General features: G+C 44.3%; 1 protein-coding gene across 5 annotated transcripts in view; it reads right to left on the bottom strand.

Moving 5' to 3' along the window:
- Positions 1–26,055, bottom strand: part of ERICH6B (glutamate rich 6B) — a 50,639-nt gene that overhangs the window by 15,976 nt on the left and 8,608 nt on the right. For 3 of the 5 annotated variants that reach the window (XM_039497120.1, XM_039497122.1, XM_039497121.1), the window contains exons 4-9: positions 21,517–21,662; positions 19,325–19,405; positions 13,559–13,657; positions 11,242–11,298; positions 4,396–4,463; positions 732–833 (exon numbers count right to left, since the gene is read on the bottom strand). In XM_039497120.1, the coding sequence (XP_039353054.1) occupies positions 732–833; positions 4,396–4,463; positions 11,242–11,298; positions 13,559–13,657; positions 19,325–19,405; positions 21,517–21,662 (553 nt within the window). The remainder of the gene's footprint in view (positions 1–731; positions 834–4,395; positions 4,464–11,241; positions 11,299–13,558; positions 13,658–19,324; positions 19,406–21,516; positions 21,663–26,055) is intronic. The other 2 variants (XM_039497123.1, XM_039497124.1) reach the window with 2 other exon arrangements.

The raw sequence follows: 26,055 nt of genomic DNA, 5'->3' as shown, positions 1-26,055 counted from the left end.
CCCCCCTCAACACCCATGCCCCAAAGGTGCTCCTCTTTTCTCCCCCTTGCCTTCTTAATCCAATTTCCTATCCACTCCAAACTGCTTGTCATCCAGCTCCTTTCAACCCTCTCCATACTGCCCCCTTAGCCCTGCTTCTGCCTTCCTCCCCAACTCTGATGTCTGGTTGTTGCCCTGCTTCCCACATAACAATGATCACTACAGCATATAGCAGGAGCTTTCCTCATTTGTCTCCCTCTCCTTTCCATAATGTATCAGCCTACATTTACGGATACTCAGGCTCAGATTAAAAAGGTGACTTGCTTATGGTCACACCTCAAGTCTATAGTAGAAACAGGAGCAAATCACAAGAGTTCTGGATCTCAGACCTTGCACCCTGGTCACTGGACCAAACTGCTCCCATTTTTTGTTGTGGATTTTCCCTCCATTGGTATAATTCACAATGATTTTTGGGTGACCCTGTCTTGTGTCCAACTGCTGATGGCAGCAGGAATTCTTGGGGATGCTGGGATGCCAAATTTTCTTCCTTCCATGGTACGACTTGACCAAAGTATAATCCTGAATATGTTACAAAAGACCTAGCAGGTCCCTCACCTCCACAGTCCTGGTCCAATCATCTATGTTTGGTACTAGTTATCAGGAACTGCGAGGGCATGGTAACCTATTGGCTTTGCTGCTGGAAAATTACCAGGAAAAGATAGCTTAATTGTCTAAGTAGCACAGCTACTCACAGATTCCAGTGACTCTGTGTCCAGGTCTTCTGCTGTTGGGATGGGCTTTGCAACAGCCTTACAAAATTCACAGTTTTCATTTACTTCAGCAAAGTGATTTTCCTCAGAAGACAAAGGAAAATGGTGAAGAACATTAGCTTTTTAAAAAAAAATTAATTGTACTTAAAGCCTAGCTGCTCACATGAGAAAATCACATTTATCTAAAAAGAGTCAAGTTTGCATCTCTCCATAACTACCACTATCAGTAAGGTGATGTCATGAGGCTATCCAGGAAGTTCTAGGTTATGTGTGACAATCTGTATTCCCAAGTGAATTGCTGATCTTTACTTTTTCATCAGAGCTGGATGAAAAGTGTTAATTGTGTTTCATAGGAAATTTTGAAAAAAAAATTTTTTTTTTCCAAAAAAGTTTCTTCTTCTTTTTTTAGGTTTTGATGAAAAAAATGAAAAACAGATTTAAAAAAAAAAAGAAGAAAAGAAAATTCCTGAGGTTTTTAAGGCAATTTCTACAAAGAACAGATTCATAGATTCCAAGACCAGAAGTGACCAGTGTGATCCTCTAGTCTGATCTCCTGGATGACACAGGCCAGAAAACTTCCCCAGTACAATTCCTAGAGCAGATTTTTTTAGAAAAACATCCAGTCTTGATTTAAAAATTGTCAGTGATGGAGAATCCACCACAACACTAGGTAAATTGTTCTAATGGTTCCTTACCTTCATTATTAAAAATTTACACCCTATTTCCAGTCTGAATTTGTCTAGCTTTATCTTCCAGCCATTGGATCACATTATACCAGGGGTCGGCGACCTTTCAGAAGTGGTGTGCCAAGTCTTCATTTATTCACTCTAATTTAAGGTTTCGTGTGCCAGTAATAAATTTTTTTAGAGGATCTCTTTCTATAAGTCTATAATATATAACTAAACTATTGTTGTATGTAAAGAAAATAAGGTTTTTAAAATGTTTAGTAGCTTCATTTAAAATTAAATTAAAATGCACAGCCCCCTGGACCGGTGGCCAGGATCCGGGCAGTGAGAGTGCCACTGAAAATCAGCTTGCGTGCTGCCTTCAGCACACCTGCTATAGGTTGCTACCCCTGCATTATACCTTTCTCTGCTAAATTGAAGAGCCCATTATTAAATATATGTTCCCAAAAATATTGTATAGGTACTTATAAACTATGATCAAGTCCTTTAACCTTCTATTTGTTAAACTCAATAGATTGAGCTAATTGAATCTGTCACTATCAGACATGTTTTCTAATCCGTTTATCATTCTCCTGGCTCTTCTCTGACCCTCTTCAAATTATCAACATCCTTCTTGAATTGTGGACACCAGAACTGGACACGATATTCCACCAGTGAACACATCAGTGCCAAATATAGAGGTAAATTAACCTCTCTATTCCTACTTGAGATTCCTCTGCTTATACATCCAAGGAGTTCATTAGTCTTTTTGGTTACAGCATCACACTAGGACCTCATGCTCAGCTGATTATCCACCATGATGCCCGAATCTTTTTTGGAGTCACTGCTTCCCAAGATCATGTCCCCCATCCTGTAAGTATAGTCTACATTCTTTGTTCCTAGAAAGAATAGTCTTTCGAGAAATTAGAACTAACAAGACAGACTGTACATGGCTCTGGAAGAGTTGTTATCATCTATCTTACAAGTCTTGACATTTAGATGAATATGTTAATGAAGTATTATTATTATTATTAATGTATTGCCATTATGGTCTATAATGCTAATGTGTCTGCTCTGCAGGCAAACACAACCCATGTAATAAAATCTTTTCAAAATTATTTGTTGAAATAAGTTACTGCCATAAACAGGAGACAGCTTTCAAAAATGATTTTCATATATACACATCATAAATGGACATTCCCTTTTGGTCTGCGTATTTCTTTGTTTAGCTTTAATCTAACAGCTCTTTTTAACAGCCAAGTTGGAACTATAAGATCCTGAAAGTAAGGGGGTGAAGAGAGAGTTGATATATCACAAATTGGAAGGAATCACTATCATTACAGCAGGGGAGCCCAACTTTGCCCAACGGAGGGCTGTAACGGGAAGCTGACAGAAGAGTGAAGGCCACAGCTACAGTAAAACTACATAGCACAGAGGCTACTGTTTAAGAAGCAGCATTGCATGCTGAGACCAGAACCTCCATATTAATGATGAGGCTTCCTTGCACTGTGTGGGCCTGCTCGGGTTCCCTCCTCGGCCACCTCTGAACTAGACACAATGCAAACATTTAGACACAATGTAAACATCCAGACACAATCTCTCCCCTCCCCCCGGGCCCCAATTGAAATGCTGGTGAAAGTAGAAACAGAGAGATAACCAACTAGCCCTCTTTCTTATCTTTATTTTTAACTGGGTGATGGCTAAGCACATGACACTGCAAAGGAGGAAAATAAGATTGAGTTTGAAAGGCTGAAATACCAGAGGGTCTGACATCCGTCTCCTTTTAAACTTGGCTTCACTCTGAGAAGCTGCAAAACCAGCAGGAGGATAAGGAAGACAATTTGACACATTACACACCCACATGTTTTTCATCAGGTCACCATGGCTCAAGAGCCATCTGCTGTCTGAGTCAGTAACATCTACTCTTTCCTTTTCTTGTCAAACTGCTCCTGTTGTTTTGATGGTCAAATGTAAATCTCTCTTAAAGGGAATAACATTTGCCTCTTCAGCAATTTTTGGTCTATTGTCAGGAAAGCAAAGCTAACTTCCTTTCCCCTGGACACTACTCTCAGTTTCAGGAGTGTCAAAACATCCCAAGAGAGCACTTTTCCAGAAGCTAGATGTCTTTTCTGAAAGGCATCTCACCACAGACCTGACAAATCTTACACTACCTGACTGGAAACATAACCACATGGTATTAGTGGGGTTAGGGAAAAAAAGCCCTGCCTAAAATCCTCTCTGTTACTGAAGAGTCCTTAGATTAGACCCACTTTTGGTGTAACTCCATGGAGATCAATGGAGTTATACCAGTGATGAATTTGGCCCTCTGTTTCTGTGTGTCAGGCGCAAGGAACTTTCCACGAGCTTCCCTCCAGTTTTCATCGAGGAGCTGCCTTCCTTTGTCCCTCTTTGTTCTGAGAGAATTTAGTACTTGTCAGAGGTGGTAAAGTGATGCCTCACAGGACACCATTTATCCACAAACAACACTGCAACCTACCCCCAAAGCCTACCCACAAAAGAAAGCAAAAATAAGCATGCCTCGACCTTAACCAGAAGGGACAGAACCTCTGTGTGGGTGGGGATCGTTCAGTTTTAATGCTCATTCAGTTGTCAGCTCCCCTCTGAGCTGAGACTGATGAAAAAGTTGCCCGTGTGAGAGAAGCTTTTTTGACATGAACATGTATCCAGCACAGACTGGACTGAGATCCACCCACCCACTTCACACAGGCCACAGCCCCATCCTCAGCTGATGTAATATTGTCACAGCCCCATCCTCAGCTGATGTAAATTGGCAGAGCTCCACCACGTGAAAACTCACCAATTTACACCAGTTGGCTGTGAGTCTCTACCAGCACATGTTGGGTGTGGCATGGTGATCTACAGGCGAAAGGCTCTATTGTCTAGTACCACTCCCTTGAGCCATGCAGCTTTCTCTTTATGAATGACTGGTGTATTCATTTTAATTTCTCCATGGGCCTCACCTCATGTAGGAACAGGGTAGTTATTTTCAGGTCATCACGAATCGCCTCTTCTGAATCGAGCCCCGGGGCTTTATGTACGAACAAAACAAAGACGTGAATTAGCCTTCGCTGACTCTGTAGAAATGTTTTGACATTTGCATCAATTGTCAATTCACCCACAGAGGTGCTGGAATCAAAAATTTCAAACCTGACTGCCTACGGTTAGGCTCCCACATCTATTCTTAGGCAGCTCAACATAAGCGGCCTAAATTTTGATGGTGCTGAGGAGCTTCTGTTGATTTCTATAGAGTCGGTGGGTGCTTGGTGCTTCAGCCCATTTAAATCCATATGTAGCCACCTAAAGGTAAGTGCTTTGGTTTTCAGCTATGGTGTCCAACTCCAGGCACGTTAACTGGGCCTGATTTTCAAAAAGTGGAGAACACCGTCCCTTTGAAAAATCATCCCTCCCCCACCATAACAAAGTCACTTGTGACATGGATTTAGAAGCCTAATTTTAGGAACCCAGGTGCGGACATGTTTACCTTGGCGAGTAACATATAAGGAAACGTTGCAAAGAGGGTGTAATAATTGATATGCACTTATGAATTTCGGTGTCTAGTATAGAAGAGGGATTATAAAAGTGTTTCATAGTAATAAACTGTATATTAGACTGCAAGAATTGATGAAAATGAGTTATTACAGTATAATACAAATGTCTCATTATGGCAAGTTATAAACCTCTCTATATTATAATTTTTAAGAGCACGATGATGCACAGAAAAATAAGAACTATAAAATCTGTATCAAGAACAAAAATAATTTAGAAGTAACTTTACCCAGATTATTAAATAGCTATGATAACATCCAAATGTCACTCACTAGTGCCTCTCTGCCAGGTTTTTAGAAACTGGAGAGAGGGTGGATACTTTATATGCATTCTCAGCTAATTTCAAGACAGATAATTTCCCACATTAAGGCAGAGTAGTTCAAGTGTGGCCCATGAAACCCTACACTACTGCCTATCACCACCATCATCTTTAATACAACATCCCAGATTAAGGAAATGTGGCTTCTCAGATCCAGATGGAGAGTTCCATTGCAGTGAATCCATAGGTAGATACAGCAGACAGGATGATATGGACACATCCCACCCACAGACAGAGGAAGCTGGGACTAGAACTCGTTTTCCTTTAACTCCTCCCAAAAGGCCTCTACCAAAGGAAAAGTCTGGGAACTGCTATGGGCAGCATATCACCTAGCTTCACTCTAGGCCAGCCACTAAAGAACAGCATCACTTACTCCCATACTTCATACTGGGCCCTGCAATCTGTTGGGGCCACATCTTTGTATTGAAGATGAGGAGGGCAACAATGTGGTGTTTTTATACTATGGTAATTAATGGGAGCCCCTGAGCAGACTTTGGGTTCTCTGAATAAAGTGTCAAACTCCTGTATGTTCTGCATGCTCCCTGTAGCTTCAGCAAGTGATGCATTAAAAAGACAGTATCCAAACAAACCTAGGGGAGCAGAGGAAATCCATAAAAGCCAAATCCCCCCTCAGAAACAGTGGCCTCCCTAAATACCTATATTAGAGGAAAAATAACTCTGAAACACACCTACTGGTAATCCAGGAGCATACACGTTACACTACATGCAGACATTTTATATGTATATCCTTTGTGAGTGGATGCATGCCCTGGGAGTGCCCGTATTTCTGAATGAGCACATTTTATGGAAATCAAGTTGTATGCCCTCAACCTTGCTTATATCATCCTGTTTACTATCATTGCAAAGTAGTGTTCAGATAGAACCAGCTGCTGATCAGCTTATTATTCATGGTTACATGAATGATGGCGTAAGAGGTGGAAAGAACATAAATAAAATTGGCTTCACTAGGCTATTTGAACCTGTATTACGCATAGCAGCTTTTCCCCTAGTAAATGAAAACAAACATGCACGCAGAGGCTCTAACCATCCAATGTGCAAGGACCTCTTTTGGGACAAAGCCTCAGCTTCTTCACTGGAGGAACCTGTACCTATTTACCTGGGTGCTTTTTGTAGAATTGGTTTAAAACCATATGTCTTGGCTGCGTAGCCAATCTGAACGGTACAAACTAGCATTCCTACTTCAGACCTCATTTTCTTCATGGTATAAGAAATGAGCATCAGGGATCCGGCTATTACAAGATAATCACACCCCTGGGGAAATTACTGGGCCCACGTATCTATGTTCCACAGGTCATGATAATCTCATTGGGGTCGGTTAGCCACCAGGAAAGCTTGTTAAAGCAGCATGGCTTGTCAAGTCCTTGTCATTCAGAATGCTTACCAGGCTGTCCTAGTTTATAAGGCTCTTTGGGTCCCATGAACTTCCTCAGTTGGCATTTTGCACCAACGTTTATAACACCGACACAACGTTTAGCTCCTAAAATCTATCATTTTTAATCTAAAAAAATGTAATAATTTAAAGAATGTGGGACCCAATCCTGTTCTTATTTGCACCAGTGCCATTCTGAACTGACTTCGCTGGAGTTACTGCTGATTTACACGGATGCAGGAGGAGCATCAGGCACTCTTTAAGACTGACTGATCCCACAAAGAAGGACTCTCTGCAGGGCATAATGTGTATACAGAGAAAAAAACAGGTAGTGACTTGTGAAAAACAGAATGAATCTTCCCTCCCTGCACCTATTATTAGTAATTATTTCTATTATGGAAGAGCCCAAAGGCTCCAGTCAAGATCAGGTCTCCTGTGTGCTAGGCGCTATATAATCGCAGAGGAAGACAGGGTTCTCTCCTGAAGACCTTACTATGCAAATAGACAAGACAGAAAAAACCAATATACAAAGTTCAAACAACGTGTCTGGGATGATGTCCTGTGCTGCTGGGTACATGCCTTGTTAGTTACAAACCTTCCCCCTCCCTCTCTCCAGGTGCCACAGCCAGCCTGCTGTCCCAATGTGTTGTCCTCCTGTACAACTCAGATATGGTGTGAAAGAGAAGAAGGAAAGGGATGACAAAGATTAAAGCACTATACCCCCCCCCCAAAGTCAAACAACCCCCCTACAAACCTTGATTATTGGCTCTTTAGGGCAGGGACCAGTTTTTTCGTTCTGTGTTTGTACAGAGCCTAGCACAATGGGGTGCTGGTCCATGACAAAGGCTCCTAAGCATCACTGTCAAATTAATAATCCATAATAATGATGACTCTTGGGGGGTTCCTTCCCAGCCCACCAGAGCCAAATTGACATACCTGTGGTCTGGTTACGCCTCATACTCCAGCACCATGTGGTATGGATAGGGCCCCGCCAAATTCATGGTCCATGTTGGTCAATTTCATGGTCATAGGAGTTTAAAAGTTGTAAATTTCATGGTGTTGTTAATTGTAGGGGTCCTGACTCAAAAAGGAATTGTGGGGGGGTTGCAAGGTTATTGTAGGGGGGTTTGCGGTACTGCTACTCTTACTACTGAGTTGCTGCTGGCAGGGCGCTGCCTTCAGAGCTGAGTGCCTGGCAAACAGTCGCTGCTCTCCAGTTGCCCAGCTCTGAAGGCAGCACAGAGGTAAGGGTGGCAATACTCTGACCCTCTTACAATAACCTTGTTACCCCTCTGCAACTCACTTTTGGGTCAGGACACCCAATTTGAGAAAGGTTGGTCTTCCCCCTAAAATCTATAGAGAATCATCGAAGATTAGGGTTGGAAGAGATCACAGGAGATCATAGTCAAACCCCCTGCTCAAAGCAGGACCAACCCCAGCTAAATCATCCTAGCCAGGGCTTAGTCAAGCTGTGCTTTAAAAAATCTCTAAGGATGGAGATTCCAGCACCTCCTAGGTAACCCATTCCAGTGCTTCACCACCCTCCTAGTGAAAAAGTTTTCCCTAATATCCAACTTAGATCTCCCGCACTGCAATTTGAGACCATTGCTCCTTGTTCTGTCATCTGCCACAACTGAGAACAGCCAAGCTCCATCTTCTTTGGACCCCCGCCCACTGCAGATAGTTGAAGGCTGCTATCAAATCCCTCCTCACTAGTCTCTTCTGCAGACTAAATAAGCCCAGTTCCCTCAGCCTCTCCTCATAAGTCATGTGCCCCAGCCCCCTAATCATTTTTTTTGCCTCCCATTGGACTCTCTCCAATTTGTCCACATTTTTTCTGTAGTGGATGGCCCAAAACTGGATGCAATACTCCAGATGTGGCCTCACCAGTGCCGAATAGAGGGGAATAATCACTTCCCTCGATCTGCTGGCAATGCTCTACTAATGCAGCCCAATATGGACTCTGCACTTGTCCTTGTTGAACCTCATCAGATTTCTTTTAGCCCAATCCTCCAATTTGTCTAGGTCACTCTGGACCCTATCCCTACCCTCCAGTGTATCAATCTCTCCCCCCAGCTTAGTGTCATCCACGAACTTGCTGAGGATGCAATCCATACCATCCTCCAGCTCATTAATGAAGATGTTGAACAAAACTGGCCCCAGGACCGACCCCTGGGGCACTCTGCTTGATACCGGCTGCCAACTAGACATCAAGCTGTTGATCACTACCCGTTGAGCCCGACAATCTGGCCAGCTTTCTATCCACCTTATAGTCCATTCATCCAATCCATACTTCTTTAACTTGCTGGCAAGAATACTGTGTGAGACCGTATCAAAAGCTTTGCTAAAGTCAAGATATATCACGTCCACCACTTTCCCCATATCCACAGAGCCAGTTATCTCGTCATAGACAGCAATCAAGTATAGTATAGTTAAAAGCACACAGAAGACCAGATTTCACGGAGGTAGACCAGATTTTTATAGTCTGTGATGCATTTGTCATGGCCATGAATTTGGTAGGGCTCTAGGTATGGAGTGACAGCTTCTCTCTGCTGACTGAGAGTGCTCTGATGCTAACACGAGTCCCATGCCCTGCCCTGGTTCCTTGGCTTTTACAGAGACACAGCACAGGGTTTCCATCTCCTTTGGACTAGAAAGAAGCTTCCACCCACAAGTCCCCTAACCTCTCAACACCAGTACTGGACAGGAGCCCTGTTGTCTCCCCGCCTCCCCTCCTCATCCACCTGGCAAGCAGAGCAGTTTGGGGCAAGCGAGGAAGGGAAAAGTCACCCACTAAATTTTTACCTTAAAATGCAAGGTTTAGCTGCCTATGGGCTGTCACCAGTGCAACATCAGAGCCTTTGTTGAACCAGCCCTGCCAGTGTTAACCATCTGGGGGAATTTTATTATTAATTATTCAACACATTTGTTCTGATAGCACCTTAGGGTCACAACGAGGTCAGGCCCCTTTGGGATAGGGGTTGTATAAACTCATGATAATGATAATCCTTGCCCCGGGGAGCTAATGATATAAAAAGATAGTAATAGGCGTAAGGAACGAAAGCGCAGTGAAACCCTGCAAAGATCTGATTCCAAGCCCACTGAACTCAATAGGGGTGGGGGATCCACTGATTTTAATGGTCTTTGGTTCAGTCTCCGAGCTGAACTTAAGGTTGCAGAGGGGTGAGCTGGAGTGGGGAAGGGCCAGGAGAAGTGTGTGGTGCCATTTAAAGAAACTGGGGAAGTCCAGGGCCAGAAAACTCTACGACAAGAGGCAGTGCAATTGGTACCTAGTGTTTTCCACAATTTAGATTTCTAGCAAACTGGTGTTTGCTGCCTTAATTATCTCAGCAAACACCTCCCGCCGGTGTGTACCTTATTGTAATATGGGTACACTGAATCATATTTACTGTGAAGAAAGGAAGGTGTTATTGAGTGGGAAGAATTTGGCAGCTCTGAATACTGAGCAGCAGTTTCTGCAGAGCAGTAGGATTCATACCGGTAATCAAGCCCATTAGCATTAAAAGAAACTGTCTAAATGTCAAGCCAGGTCCGATAAATAAGCCACTAACTCATTTAGAAATGGTTCAGAATGGCAAATTAAAAGTTTTGCTGCTAATTATGTTTCTTATTTTGGAGTTCTGTCAGTTCTTGCTTTTTGCTTCCATTCTATTGAGATAATCATCTGCTGCCAAGATGTTCTGAAAACGGAGGCCAGGCAAACTTGGTCATAGAAAATAAGAACTTGTCTGAACCTCAGACCTCATTCACAAGCATTTGGAAGGGTCAAAAACTATGAGTGAGTACCTATTAGCCAGGTGTCCTTTAGTATCACCCCCACCCACAACTCCCACGCTGGACATCAGCCTGTGACCTCTTGTCTGGACCCAGAGACTCATTCCATTTCCTGCCCATCAAAGCCCCCCTTTTCCATCCCAGCTTCTGGTCTGCACCTGGGCCTTTGTGGATCTAGATACTAGATCCACCAAAGGTCTCAGCAGATCTGAAAATCCCTGCCGGGCCCAGCCTGGCTCCTGTTTTCATCTCCTCATCAAGAGCCTTCCTTAATCAGAAGTACCCCTGGAATATATTGCACTGCCCACTGCTGACCTGTCCTCAAACCACCCCCTCCCAGCTGTCAACACTTTCTGTCTCCCTCACAATGAAAAGCATCCTTATCCCCCAGATTACCCCCCCCCCCCGTGTATCCTCCAGCCCTGCCACGATGAGCCCCCTCCCACTGAGGGCCTGATCTTGCAAAGTGCTCAGTGCCTCCTGCAAAGTGCTGGGGCCCCCAACTCTTGTTGACCTCAAAAGGAGTTCTTGCAAGAGGCACTCAGCTGTTTACAGGATGTGGCCCTTACTTTTCCTGTGTCTTTCAGTCATATTAGAAAGCAGTTATTTGGCCTCTGTAACTAGTCAGGGTTGGGACATCTCTACAGAAAAGCAGTAATGAAGAACTCCAAGTTGTTATGCCTGATTTGGTCTCTTAACTGTGTAGAGAGGACAGTTGTCTCATGGTAGCCCAAATGGCCACACATCCTGGCATACCTTCATCATCTGACTTCCTGTCTTCTCCTCCTGCTGCATCACTTTCAGCTCTCACAACTACAGATAAAGAACAAGAATGGCGTGTTTTAGTGGCTAACCTGCTTGGGCAATGGTAGTCACCTGACCTACATGTCATATGGCCAGATTCAGGAGTGGTTTAAGTGTTAGACTTGTGGAGACTGAACTGAGACATAGGAAATGTCACAGTGGAACTGGCTATTGGTTCAGTCAGTCAGGTACTTTGCCTCTGATAGTGACATAGAACTGATACTCCTGGTGAAGGCAAACCCATTCCTTCTCCTTTATGCACCTGGTCAATCATACAATACCATACGATAGCATGGGAGAAACTAATCATCATATACCCTGAAGCATAAAGATTGATAGCCTGTGTAATTTGCAACCTAGCTGTGCAATTGCAGATGTTAATCCTATATACATAAATTCCAACCAAGCAAAAGTGGGGACTCTGTGGTGAGAGAGAGGAAAAAATTAAGCAAGGTTTCTACAGAGCTTCCTCCATAAAATGTTGGAGTCCAATGCCTTCCATTTTTGAAGACTTTAACATATTTCAGTTATTAAAGTATATGGAGTCTGGGGGATGGTGGTGGTGGAAGAGAGGCTACGCAGGGATGGGTTTGTCTGGAATTCTGTCCTATAATAGTTTGCCACTGTCAAAGTACATTCTGTTAAAGTACCAAGAAAGGCTGCACATCAAAACCCCAGGGCCTAGATTCACGCAGGTGTTTCCTATCTGACAACCACAGAGCTACATATAGAAACCAGCATCAGCACAATACAGAACAAAAGCAAGAAAACCCACCCAGGGAAGCAGGCTGATACCCCATGCCTTCCTCCTGTCTTGCTCTGCTAGGGACAGATGTCATCCTGATCTACAGATATAAAAAGATACTCCTATTTGGCTTTATGTAACATTTTGGTGCCACACTTTCTATGAAACAATGAGAAAAATTAACTTGCTATGCCCATCTGCCTCGTTCTTTGCTTTCTTACGTTTGCTTTGCTAGCTGCCTGTTTCTTTTCTCCTCAATTTTACCTCTAATTAATTTCCTCCCTTTCAAGTCTTTCCCATCTTCTGACCTTTCCCTCCTTTCCCTTATTCTCTTTTCATTCTCCTTTCCCTCTTCCCCTCATGCCCTATGCCTCCTCCTCCCTCCCCACATAGTCTTTCCTTCCCACTGTTTTTCTTTCATCCCTCCTTCTCTCAGATGTATTGTCCACTCTCTGACTCCCCCACATTCTCCTTTTCAGTTTTCTCCTCTCCCCAGTCCAAGCTTTTTCTCACCTTTCATGGCGACTGCAGATTTCTACCCCTCCAATAGGGCCCCCGCACCCTCCCATGGGATGGGAATATGGGAACCACTGGTGAAGTTGGGGAGGGAGGCCACATGTTGCTAAGTGTTTCGTGGTGAGATTGGGGCAGGGCATGGTAGGCTGCCTCCTTCAAACATTCAGACAGGATCAGGGGAGGTGGCATGATCCAGTGCCCAGATGGAAGCCACAGTCTGAGACTGTGAATGGATAGCAGCTGTCCGTGGGCTGACCCTCTCAAGCAGACTGGAGAGGTGGTCTATGCTGTGCAGGGATGCAGTGCCTCTTGATGCTTCTCACAGAGACAGGTCTGCCTGGAAGGTCTAATACATTTTGACTCTTGCTACTTTAGTTGCCTCAATAGCCTCCTGCAGCAGTGAGTTCCATAGGTTCCTAATACTTTCTAGTTAAAAGTATTTCATGTTATCCTTTTAATTCCATCGAGCATCCCAGGTGGCTGTATTGTGGGAAAGGCCTGGGAGTACGGAGGCTGGTGGGACAGGTACAGAGGGGAGCTGAGGGAAGCTGAAAGATGACTGCGTGGTCAGAAGGGAAAGGGCGAAATGTTACATCATCAAATGGGCAAGCCCAAAGTAACACCTACCTCATTCAAATCCCCACCCATGAGTCAGAACTCTCCTGCCAAGGTGCCAACCCCCCTCTCACTTTGGTTGCTGCCCTGGACAATATTCCTGGGCAGGGTGATTTATCCCCCATTACTACGGAGCGTTAGCCAGCTCTCCTCTATAGCAACAAAGCTGGGATTTTCAAAGGAGACTAGTTCAATGGGCGTTGGGCACTCAACAGCCTTAAAAACCTCACTTTAATTTACAGTGACCAGGATTATTCATAGATTCCCAGGCCAGTCCGACCTCCTGTATAACACAGGCCATAGAACTTCCCCAACATAGTTTCTTTTGAACTAGAGCCTCTCTTTTAGAAAAAGATCCAATCTTGATTTAAAAATTGCCAGTGATGAGTCTACCTTCATCTCTGGATTTTGTTTGGTTAGTTTCTTCGCTTCCTTCTTCAGACTCTTGTGTCTCAATTTCTTCACCTATGTCAGTAAAGAGTACCACAACGCCTGAAACATAAAAGCAGAGTTTGTGTTACGAGTTGGTGCACTGGCTGTGCTAAACTAGATGAGGCTAATCCTTAACCAGAGCCATGTGGTGTGTGGCCAGAACTCTTGTCCCACATAGAAACATGTTGGAATAGGATGATGATCCATCTAGTTTGGTTTCCCAGCCCTGAAAATGTTTTAATTGGGTGCTTCAGGGGAAGGAGAAAATCCCCAACTTTGTACCTGGGTAACATAGGCTCGGGAACTAGGGGCATGGCAGATGCTGCAGGCAGCATCCCCAGGTTTCACAGTGAAAAGTTTACTGGTGCTCGGAACGGAGCTGGCGTTATTTCGCGATTCTTGAGAATCCCGGAGCTGTGCTGCACCTGTGTGGTGTGAGCGGGAATCACGCTTTTTCACACTGCTTTTGAACACAGTCATTTACAGTTTCGTTAGCTGGCTTTCTGCACTCCCCAGCACCACTGCTTGGGTAACCATGAATCATTAGGTACCATGGGTGGAAGTTACTTCCCAATCCCAACTGGGGATCATTTATGTCCCTAAGCATAAAAATGGATAACGTAGCTTTGTTAGTATAAAATCGGATTGTGACCCAGGCACCTGTTGGTGCCAACTGTTAGAGAACACAGACGGTGTATAGAGTTTTACAGGGATCCCCTGGGTTGGTCAGATGCATATTAATTCACCAAAGTTTGGCGTGTAAGGTCTCTACTGAGAGCCAGTTGCTCATAATTGGTTGCCATAAATGATTGGTTGCCGTAATCATTGCAATATGTACATACAGATAATATTTAGGGAGTTCTATTTCTATACTAAAAGTTATGTTCTTAAGGCAGGTAACCAGGCAGTGACATGTCTCAGACAGTCCTTTTGAGGCAGTGGGTAACCGACGCTTATCTCCCTGTCTGGCCATTGTGTATTGTGTTCATAACAATGTAGGCCTATTTGCATATTGAGCCAGACGCTGATTAAGAGATTGGGAAATCTACAAGTAAGGAGTATACAGGAAAAAAACAACCTGCAGGGGGCATGTCCTGCTTATGAAATAGGACAATGGATTGTTCTGATATATCGGGGGCTGCTAATAGACACCCTGGATCTTGACTCACGAATGGACGATCACAGCCTAGCCTGGCTGAAAACGCTAGAAGAACTTTGGTTGAGCCTTGCCCTATAAGACATGAGAGCATCTAGTTAATTAAGTCTAGGTTTTAGATCGTGTGTGATGATTTTATTTGATACGTGATCCTTTGTTTCCAGTACTTCTCCTTGCTGCCCTTGAATTGCTATGCTTTGTTAAATAAGATCACCCTGGTTTTTACTATACACGTGCCTATGGGATGTGGGATAAGCAGAGTGGTGATCTGAGGTGGAGCTGATAAGCTGGGGTGTACTGCTTATTTGGAAGCAGTAAATCTGTGAATACTGTAAATGTCTGTCCAGTGGACCAGGGGCTCGGCACTCCAGGGAGACGCTCAGAGTGCTCGGGAGTTGGGGGTGTGCCTATCGCTAACCTGCAGAGAGCAGGGCATGCATAGGCCTGGAGGGGTGTGATTGCATTGCCCATGGCTAGTGGGGTTGGCGAGCTGAGCCATGGCAGGGACAGACAAGGCCCCCGGGTCACAACCTTGGTACACCCAGGAAGTGTCACACTGATACTATCTTGCTAGATGATAGGCCCTGGAACGCCCCATGGCAGTGAGTTTGGCTGTCAGCCTGACCACACTCTTTTGTCCAGCATTCCTAAAGAGCTGGAAAGACACGATTCCAAACAGAGGCCAATAGGGATGGCGCAAAAGTACTAACCCCCCCCCCCCCCCCCCGTCCTTCTGCTTTGTTACTTATCAAAACTGGCGTCATGCCTTGGAGGTGGAAGAGTCAGCAGGCGGGGCAGTTTGGGTCCTACTTGCTTGTGAAAGCAAGAGGTTTATTAGAATTAAAGGGCAGAAATCATAAAGTGGTTGGTTCTAATCCCTTCATAGTCACAGTTGTCCATAACTTACAGAGGAAGGATGGTCTAGGGGTTAGGGTGATTCAGGACACCTAGGGTCAACTTCCTCCTCTGCCACAGACTTCCTGTGTGAACTTGGGCAAGTCACTTAGTCTGTGTGTGCCTCAGTTCCTCATCTTCAAAAGTCCTTCCCTACCTCCCAAGGGTGCTGCGAGGACAAATACATTAAAGAGTGAGAGGTGCTCAGATATGCTGGTCATGTGGGCCATGCAAGCACCTGCTGTAGGAATAAGACTGAACTGCCCTCTATGAAGAGTTACAGGAATTCATTATGGCCTGTCGATCAGCTAATAAGAACATTCCTTCCCTCTACACAGGTTCCCTTTTTTCAGTCTGGCACTTAAGTCTGGGGGGCTCCGGGACACACAATATTATGGGCCAAATGTTCAAAGATAGGCACCTAAGCTGAGCTCATTATATACAGATATACATTTGTATATGGCATCTGGTTCTTGTGCATGTGGTCACCCATTTTGCAGGCACACCTGTTTCATGGGCACCTATTTTTGAACATCTGCCTACGATCTACGAACCAGGGACTCTCTGTTGTATAATTTATTTACCCGGGAAAGCTGCAGTGTCTGGGAATTTACTGTCGTTTTCCCTCTTGGGTAAATTTGGTCATTACCTGACCTTCTCAGGTTTCAGCTCAGCCAGACGTTATGGACTTGATGCAGGAACCACTTAGTGGCCTGTGTTTTGCAGGAGGTCACACTAGATGATCATAGTGGTCCCTTCTGGCCTTAAAAAAATAATCTATGAAACAGTGTCCCACAGCGAGAGCACAGTTGAGCTGGGTTTATAATTTAGGAGTCCTCTGGCTTTTAGTCCTGGACCTCCCCAACCCCTAGCCCATCCAACACCCTGTCACATGCTTTACCTCCTGATGTGTTATTGATTAAAATTTCTGATGCCCTAAGAGATTAACAAATATCAGCGTTTAAAAAATTTAATCTGGAACAAAGAATGATTAAAGAGTTTATTTTATTAAGAATCACCAGTTTATATTTCTGGACATTTTAGTTCTAAGCTCACAGGTTTTTTTATACTTACCTCACAGAATGTTTTCCATGCTATCCAAATTCACTGGTATGCTCCAGTGCTTTACACCATGCTAGAAAGGCAAAGCATAATAAACCCAGCTTCATCGGCTGGTTACACTGAGTTTGTAGCGTTAGGGTGATGCAAAGCAGCTGGATCCTGCTGGTGAATCCATCCCCAAAAGCTGACATTTCTGTGTTAACTTGGCCTCATCATACGTTATGTGCATCACCTTAGCAAGTAGGGCCTCGGTCCTGGACGAGGATCCCATTGTGCTAGGCACCGTACAAAGAGTTAAGTGTTAGCTGAGCCACTTGGTAATAGTGACTGTAACATCCCTATGCACAGGAAAGCACCAAAGCAGCTCACCACGGTAGCATTTAATGTCAGAAAGGGGAACTACACAAAAATGAGGAAGTTAGTTAAGCAGAAATTAAAAGGTACAGCGCCAAAAAGTGAAATCCCTGCAAGCTGCATGGAAACTTGTTAAAGACACCATCATAGAGGCTCAATTTAAATGTATACCCCGAATTAAAAAAAATAATTAAAGCACCTAAAAAGTGCCACCGTGGCTAAACAACAAAGTAAAAGAAGCAGTCAGAGGTAAAAAGCATCCTTAAAAAAGTGGAAGTTAAATTATAGTGAGGAAAATAGAAAAGAGCATAAACTCGGGCAAGTTATGTATAAAAATATAATTAGGCAGGCTAAATAAGAATTTGAAGAACAGCCAAAGACTCAAAAAGTAACAGAATTTTTTTTTAAGTACATCAGAAGCAGGAAGCTTGCCAAACAACCAGTGGGGCCACTGGACAATTGAGATGCTAATGGAGCACTCAAGGAAGATAAGGCCATTGTGGAGAAACTAAATGCATTCTTTGTATTGGTCTTTATGGCTGAGGAGGTGAGGGAGAGTCCCAAACCTGAGCCATTCTTTTTAGGTGACAAATGTGACCAACTGTCCCAAAACTGGGTGTGTGGGCAACGAAATGGCACATGAAATTCGATGTTGATAAATGCAAAGTAATGCACATTGGAAAACATAATCTCAGCTACAGGATACATATAAAATGATGGGGTCTAAATTAGTTGTTACCACTCAAGAAAAAGATCTTGCAGTAATTGTGGATAGTTCTCTGAAAACATCCACTCAATGTGCAGCGGCAGTCAGAAAGGCTAACAGAATGTTGGGAATCATTAGGAAAGGGATAGGTAATGAGACAGGAAATATCATATTGCCTCTACATAAATCCATGGTAAGCCCACATCTTGAATACTCACTTTTTGCCCCATCTCAAGAAAGATATATTGGAATTGGAAAAAGTACAGAAAAGGGCAAGAAAAATAATTAGGGGTATGGAACAGCCTCCATATGAGGAGAGCTGAATAAGACTGGGACTTTTCAGCTTGGAAAAGAGACGACTAACGGGGATATGATAGAGGTCTAGAAAATCATGACTGGTGTGGAGAAAGTAAATAAGAAAGTGTTATTTATTCCTTCTCATAACACAAGAACTAGGGGTCACCAAATGAAATTATTAGGCAGCAGGTTTAAAACAAAAGGTTCTTCACACAACACACAGTCAACCTGTGGAACTCTTTGCCAGAGGATGTTGTGAGGGCCAAGGCGATATTAGTGTTAAAAAAAGAACTAGATAAGTTCATGGAGGATAGGTCCATCAATGGCTATTAGCCAGGATGGGCAGGGATGCAAAACCATGCTCTGAAGTGTCCCTAACCTCTGTTTGCCAGAAGCTGGCTATGGGCGACATGGATCACTTGATGGTTACCTATTCTGTTTATTCCTTCTGGGGCACCTGGCATTGGCCACTGTCAGAAGACAGGATACTGGGTCTGACCCAGTATGACTGTTCTTAAGTGGTAGTGTCTATCCCTGGCTTATTATTGAAGGTAGGCCTTACTACATTGCTGCTTATGTTGTTAAATGTATACAATAAATACACTGGATATGCCATATGGCCACGTTAATATTGCTGTAGCTACCTGTTCTTTTGGATTTCCGGAGCCTCACTTAAATCACTGGGCTGGGCTCTGGGGGAAGAAGGGGGTTGGGTGTATTGGCTGGGGGTGTGTGTGTGGCTGGGCTCTGTGGAGAGGGGTTTTGCATGTCTGACCCCCCATCTGGGCTCTGGGGAGGTGGGAAGGGCACAGAGAAACAGGAACTGGGTTGTCATAGGGGTTTCTTTAACACACTACTCCTGGGGTAATTTTTTGTGTGTGTCTGTATTGTTACAGACAAACTTGCTGACAGGTATTTTGAAATAAATTCCCAAAATAATTGAAACTGGTGTGATTATGTAGTGTTATTTTGACAAATAAAATTTGCAGAATTTTAAAATATTGTGTACAGAATTTTTAATTGTTTGGAACAGAATGCTCCCAGGAGTACTTTAGACACCTAAATCCCAGGAAAATCAGTGGGAGTTAGGTGCTTAAATGCCTTTGAGGGTCTGATCCTTACAGCCTAATTCTGATACTTACTCCTGTTCAGTAGCATTTTACTCTCTCTGTGATCACATTGGCTTTACTGTGGCTATTTGTGGAGTAAGACATAACATAAGAAAGTGTATCGGAATCTGACCCTTAGCACTCCTCACCTTGACTTGGTATGGACTCAGGACTGTCCTTGCCATCCGCATCTTCTCTGCTCCTCTTCTCCTCTCTGATTACTGATATAGCTTAAAGATCATGTTTTAGTTATGAAGTAAGCTTAGGAAGTAGGAGGGAAATTAAATTTACTGCTTCTGTGACTAGAGATATGAAATAAATCTCAGATTCAATGATAGATCAATAACACCAAGATTGGTTTTAAATTATTAATAAACTATGAGAAATGAGCATAATAATTCTATGAATCCCAGTTCTGAGGTCCTGTACATTTTCAAAGCACAACCGGCACATCTTTTGCAAAAGCTACCGTTAATAAGTTAATGTCCTTTGTTTTGCCTGCTAAGCATTTAATAGATTCAGAGGTGGGCTGTGATAGGTTGGCGGTAATGCATTTTCTGTCATATAGCCATGAAAATACTACACCATCCGCTCCCAGTGGCATGACAGACAACCTCGCTCAGCTGGGGCCCAATGCAGTCTGAATTTTTTCCCCAGGCTCTGCAACAGAAGAAGGAATGTCCTCCTTTGAGGGGGGCCATTCCGCTCAAAGGCAGATACATAGGGCCTGATTATGCTCTTTCACCAGCGTCCCAGAGTAACTCCACTGAAACGACTGGAGTTACACTAGTGTAAGAGGACAAGCAAGCCCTTAAAGGTGATTTTACACCATCACAGAGACCTATCCTATTCCTAGGCATCCAGGAGAAACCACCTCCTTCTGCAAGACAACAGTGGGGCCATTTTTGAACCAGCTGACTGAGAGTCCATTATGGTCAGGGCCGGCTCCAGGCACCAGCGCAGCAAGCTGGTGCTTGGGACGGCCCGTGGAATTGCTGAGAGGGACCCGGCAATTCGGCGGGTCCCTCTCGGATGGAAGGACCTGCCTCCGAATTGCCGCCAATCGCAATCTTGGCTGTTTTGTTTTTTTCCCTCCGCTTGGGGCAGCAAAAACCCTGATTATGGTAGAAATTTTAAGGCACTCACACACGAAGTGAACTTTCCCAGCCAACAACTCCATTATGAAGCAGGAGCTATCAGTGAGGGAGAAGGGGCCCATTAGCCTGAAGAGACTTGTAATGGTCATGGGGATAGGATGGGAATGTGAGCAGAAAGGAGCTCCCCATAACTAGACTGTTTCTAGATGCGAGGTCTGCTGTAGGGTACGTCTACACTGGAATTAGACACCCGTGGCAGGCCCATGCCAGCAGACTCGGGCTCCTGGGGCTGTTTAATTGCAGTGTAGATGTTCAGGCTCAGGCTGCAGCCTAGACGCTAGGTCCCTGTGAGCAGGAGGGTCCCAGAGCTCAGGCTCCAGCCCACGCCGGAACATCTACACTTCAATTAAACATCCCCTTAGCCCAAGCCCCGTGAGCCTGAGTCAGCTGGCCCGAGCCAGCCCCAGGTTTTTAATTGCAGTGTAGACATATCCCAAGTGTCCTCATTGGTTTTGTCTGGGTTTCCACACACCCCTGCAGACTGGCCACATGAGGGAGCCATCAGCCAACAGAGGCAGTGAAACTGACAGCAGTCTAGCTAAGCACGTACTTGCCCCCAGGATCAGCTCCCACTAAGGCCTTTCTTCTGTTGCAAGCCTGCCTTCTGACTCCTGTGAGGTCTCTCAGGGAGCACTACTCAGTGCTGGGGCCTTGACCCATTGCAAATAGGCTCTCTGAACCTATGGGATTTGACTTTATATGCAGGGGGTCATTATGACTCAAAGCACTGCTGCTGCTGCTGCTGCTGCAGCTGAAAAGCAGTTCTCAAGTGTAACCCTGGTTCTGATTTAGCCTCAGATCTGAACTCTAGCCTATGTCTAATGCCAAGCTAGAGGTGGATCTGAGCACTGCTACCTAAGCCAATCTTTGCATAAAACCCTACTAAAATACAAGGCAAAACAAACCTGGCTGCAGAAAACCAGCTGTTCAAGTGTAGATGCATTGCACTGAATAACAGGAGGGCAACACACATTAGCAAATCAGGAATGAGAGACATTTATCCTCCTGTCAAAATGCTTCAAATGCATCAAAGTTTATGCTGAATAAAATTGTGCATTTTTTATACCTGATGCCACAAAGCCATTTTTGAAAGCAAACCGATGGTTTCGTTTTTCCAAAGTGCACTCTTTGGAAAGCAGAGTGTTTTGGACGTTAAATATGGTGCTGCTGTTTGATGAGCTCACCATTCTCAATGGATGCCAGGGATTTGTCTGAATAACTCCATTCTGTCTGGGTCCCTAAATCCTCAACCTCACATCTTCTGTGAGTGGCGGAAGATCCATCAGCAGACTTTCTGCAAAGAGGCCACAGCAGACTGGCTTTTACATTACTACGAGTGACCAGAGCGGAAAAAGCATCAGAAATGTTCATTGAAGTAATGCACAAGCCAAATTTTTCAGAAATGACAAGTGATTACAGCAGGGGCGGTGCCAGCCTCTTCTCAGTGGCGGGGCTGAGGTGGGCTAGACAGAAAATTTCGGGGGGTCGGGGGGGAAGGGCTGCACTGTACATCTTGTGGGCACATGCCACCTTGCCTTCTGCAGTTCTGCACTGCTGCTGCTGGTGGTGCTGCTGTCACAGCTGGGCTCCCAGCCAGCAGCTACCGCTCTCCAGCTGCCCAGCTCTGAAGGCAGCACCGCAGCCAGCAGCAGCAATGTAAGGATGGCAATACCATACCAGGACACCCTTACTTCTGCATAATGTTTGGCCTTTGCACGGGGAGGGGTGGCTACTGGGATGCCAAGGCAAAGTTTGGGGTGGCTATTACCTGTGCAAGCCACCCCGTTTCGCCACTGCTGGATTTTGGGTGCCTCCAACTTGAGACACCTTAAAGGGCCCTGATTTTCAATGTGTGTGTGTGTGGGGGAGGGGCTGCACTTTCTGAAAGCCAGACCCCTTTAAGGTGTCTCAAGGTGGGCACACACAATCACCAGTCACTTTGGACTCACAAAGGGAACAGATCTGTTGCATAAGAGGCATCTGTCTTCACACAGAATTTTTCAGAAGAAAGCCACACTTTAAAATGAATGAAAATATGGGGGCAACTATCAGCCTCAGGCACCCAAAAATATTAGTGGGGATCCAGTGTATAAGAGCAAGCCTCCAGCCTTGTCACTTTCATTACTGCTGTTCCCTGGGGATTTCTAACCTAAGCATGACTGGCACGTGCTCATCAAGCCGAACCTCAGTTTGGAGTGATTGATGCTCTGCTTATTTCATCTTCTAACCATGCAGCTCAGCTCCACTTCTCAGTGTAGCATTCACTCTGCATTGTGTGTGCGCCACAGTCTGACACAGGGGCTGAGTGTATTGGTGAGGAGAAGGAGGTGGGTCTCTTGGACCTCAGTATGATTAGCAACCAATGAGGTTTGAGGGATTAGCCTGTCATATTCTGCACTTTCTTTTCACCTATGATTGACTGGCAAGCGGCGAAATCATTTTGAACTAGTGTTGACGAGCTGACATAGTTCCTGTCCAGCCATCTCTACCTGACATCCCTGTGAGATAGACAGTTAATTTAGTTTGCCTGCTAAATGGTCATTTAAAGGTGTTCAAGGCCTTTATGAGTATCCTCCTGCATAGGAGAAACAAGGCTGAGCAAAGTGCCACCAGGGACTGATTGAATGTGACCCCCAGAAAGCCAGTGGATTTTTTCCCCATAGCATTAGTGATTCAGCGAGGCTGTTACACATCACTGCCTTCATATTAGGTGTCTTATGGTTAAGAATTTTAAAAGATTCTGGGCACGGTACACACTGAAATTTACATATTAACTGATGAAAACCCCACAGGAATGATCAATCTAAGTTACTTATATGGCCCCATTACTGTAGTATCCGAGCGCCTCACAATCTTTTATCATTTTTGCCCTCACAACACCCTGTGAGGTAGGGAAATGCTAGCATTCTCAGCTTATAGAGGAGACACAGAAGCACAGAAAATGAAATAATGTGCCCAGGGTCACACAAAGTCTGCTGCAGAGCAGGAAATTGCACCCAAGTCTTCTAAGTCCCAGGCTAGTGCCCTAATCACTGGCTTAGATCCTACCTCACCTAGGAGCCAGAATTACCCACCTCCAGGGAAGGAATAAAGCCCCCCCCATGCTTTTCTACTTTCTAGGTTGCCAATAAGATTTTTCTTGCATTTGCAGAGACCATTTGCTTATTCTTGTGATCTCCCATTAGTCCTCTTCAGAGTTGTGTAGTTAATCTCTCCTCATATCACAGTGAAGAATTTACCCAGGATGGATATGTGACACTCTGGCGCCCCACTATCATGTAATTAGGATATGTTTTGCACAAAGTATGTCTTGCGAGGTATCATTCTAAAAGGCTTTTATTTACTTACTTGTTATTTACTTATTCCCATAATATAAGAACTAGGGGCCACCAAATGAAATTAATGGGCAGCAGGTTTAAAACAAATAAAAGGAAGTTCTTCTTCACACAGCGCACAGTCAACCTGTGGAACTCCTTGCCTGAGGAGGTTGTGAAGGCTAGGACTATAACACGGTTTAAAAGAGAACTAGTTAAATTCATGGAGGTTAAGTCCATTAATGGCTATTAGCCGGGATGGGTAAGGAATGGTGTCCCTAGCCTCTGTTTGTCAGAGGGTGGAGATGGATGGCAGGAGAGAGATCACTTGATTATTGCCTTTAGGTTCACTCCCTCTGGGGTACCTGGCATTGGCCACTGTTGGTAGACAGATACTGGGCTAGATGGACCTTTGGTATGACCCAGTATGGCCTTTCTTATGTCTTGATCTGCTAGACATTAGTATCTTGTTGGATTATAAATGTTATCGTCATAGGTGAAGTTAGGCTATGTATGAGCTCCTGAAACGTGTTGTGAGATTGAAAACACCCACAAACAGCCTTTCAAGTACAACAGTAAAAAGGCCAAACAATGTTAATGGCTTATTGAGGAACTGCACACAAGCACAAGGATTACCCCAGGAACTGTGTACAGTAGAAACCTCTCAGAGATAGCACTACAGAAAGGAGACTGTTTGACCCAGGGCACAGCAAAAGAGCTTCCCAGCAAGTGGGAAGAAGATATAAAAGAGGGAAAATGACATCATAGGGGGTCCTCACTCTCTGTGCAACAACACACCTGGAAACGCCTGAGGGGCAAGGATTGAACTGTGGAAAATGATGGTCCTAACCTAGAAGGACCATTAGCCTGTGTATGAAAACCTGGGAAAGCCAAAGCAACTTGTGAGAATTTGTTAATTTATATCCTACCTATCTAGTGTGTTAAGCTCAGTTTGCGGTTTTTGTTTATTTACTAAAGTAATCTGCTTTGGTCTGTTGGCTATCTCTTATAATCACTTAAGATCTACCTCTTGTACTTAATAAACTTGTTTTTGTTTTAAGCCCAGTTTGTGTAATTCAAAACTGGGGCCTGGGGGGAAATCTGTGCATATCTCTCTCCACAGTGAGGGAGAGGGCGAATTTAAATTAGCTTACACTGTACAGTTCTCTGTGCAGCGTAGGACAATACAATTTTGGGTTTACTCTCCAGAGGGGGGAGTGCATTTGAGTGCTGAGCAATTCTTTAGCTGAGAGCCTTCCTATGCAATACTGATCTCAGTGTCTGTGTCTTTCTGCAGCTGGGTGTGTGCGTTAGAAGAGGCTTGAGGGCCTGGCTTAGCAGGACAGGGTGAGGGAGCCCAGGCTGGTGGAACAGGTGGGCTCAGTGGTACCCCAATACATCAGATGGCTCCCCAGAAGTGTGTGTGTGGGGGGGCACAACCCATCACAGTGTACTGTTTTCCCAATTTTTCAGAATTTTGAAATGAATGATGCCTCAGTTCTTCCAAGTTGTAAATTACAATCTATGTTGATACCCCAGAAGGAGACATTTCACTGTGTCTACATGTAGCAATACAATAAAAGCTTTTTCTATAAACAGACTATTGTAGCTATTTTGACTAGTGTTACACACAGACTCTGAGGCGTACGGGCCCATCTTTTTACTATGGGAAAATATTGCTCAAATATTAATAGTTAAAGGAATAACATCAGTGGGCCACATTCACCCTTAGTGACAAGTCAAGTACACCAGAGATTAATTTGGTCCAATTCATTCTGGGCCAAAATTGTACCTTCTTTTGCAACAGCCCTGTTATTTCTCCCTCTCACTGAGATTAAATAGGTCTAACATTTATAGAGGCGGGCATAAAAAATGGACCAGATCCTCAGATCATGTAATAAAAGGAGATATACCAATCTCCTATAACTGGAAAGGACCTCAAAAGGTCATCGAGTCCAGCTCCCTGCCTTCACTAGCAGGACCAATTTTTGCCCCAGATCCCTAAGTGGCCTTCTCAAGGATTGAACTCACAACCCTGGGTTTAGCAGGCCAACGCTCAAACCACTGAGCTCAATAGAGCTGTGCTGATTTACTCCAGCAAAGGATCTGGCCCATTGTTTCACCCAAACTATACAAACATTTTGTCAAATAAAATCATATAAATACACACACAACATCCAGAGCTGCTGTGCAGAATGCATTTTCCTTTAAGAAACAAACAATCATATTGATGTCTGGACAAGCTGACAATGTTCTTTTTAATATAGCAAGCGATGCGGGCTATGAAACAATTACTTAGAAGTAACTTCCAGATTATTAATAGCACAGATACAGCAGATCCTGCCAGATTGTAGATGACGAAGACATACTGTACATCTCCAGTTGTTAGATGTTCACAGTACTAGCCTT

Source organism: Mauremys reevesii, linkage group 1, assembly GCF_016161935.1.
Source record: "Mauremys reevesii isolate NIE-2019 linkage group 1, ASM1616193v1, whole genome shotgun sequence".
In the NCBI taxonomy this organism is placed as follows: domain Eukaryota; kingdom Metazoa; phylum Chordata; order Testudines; family Geoemydidae; genus Mauremys; species Mauremys reevesii.
This window is presented reverse-complemented; position numbering and strand designations above follow the sequence as displayed.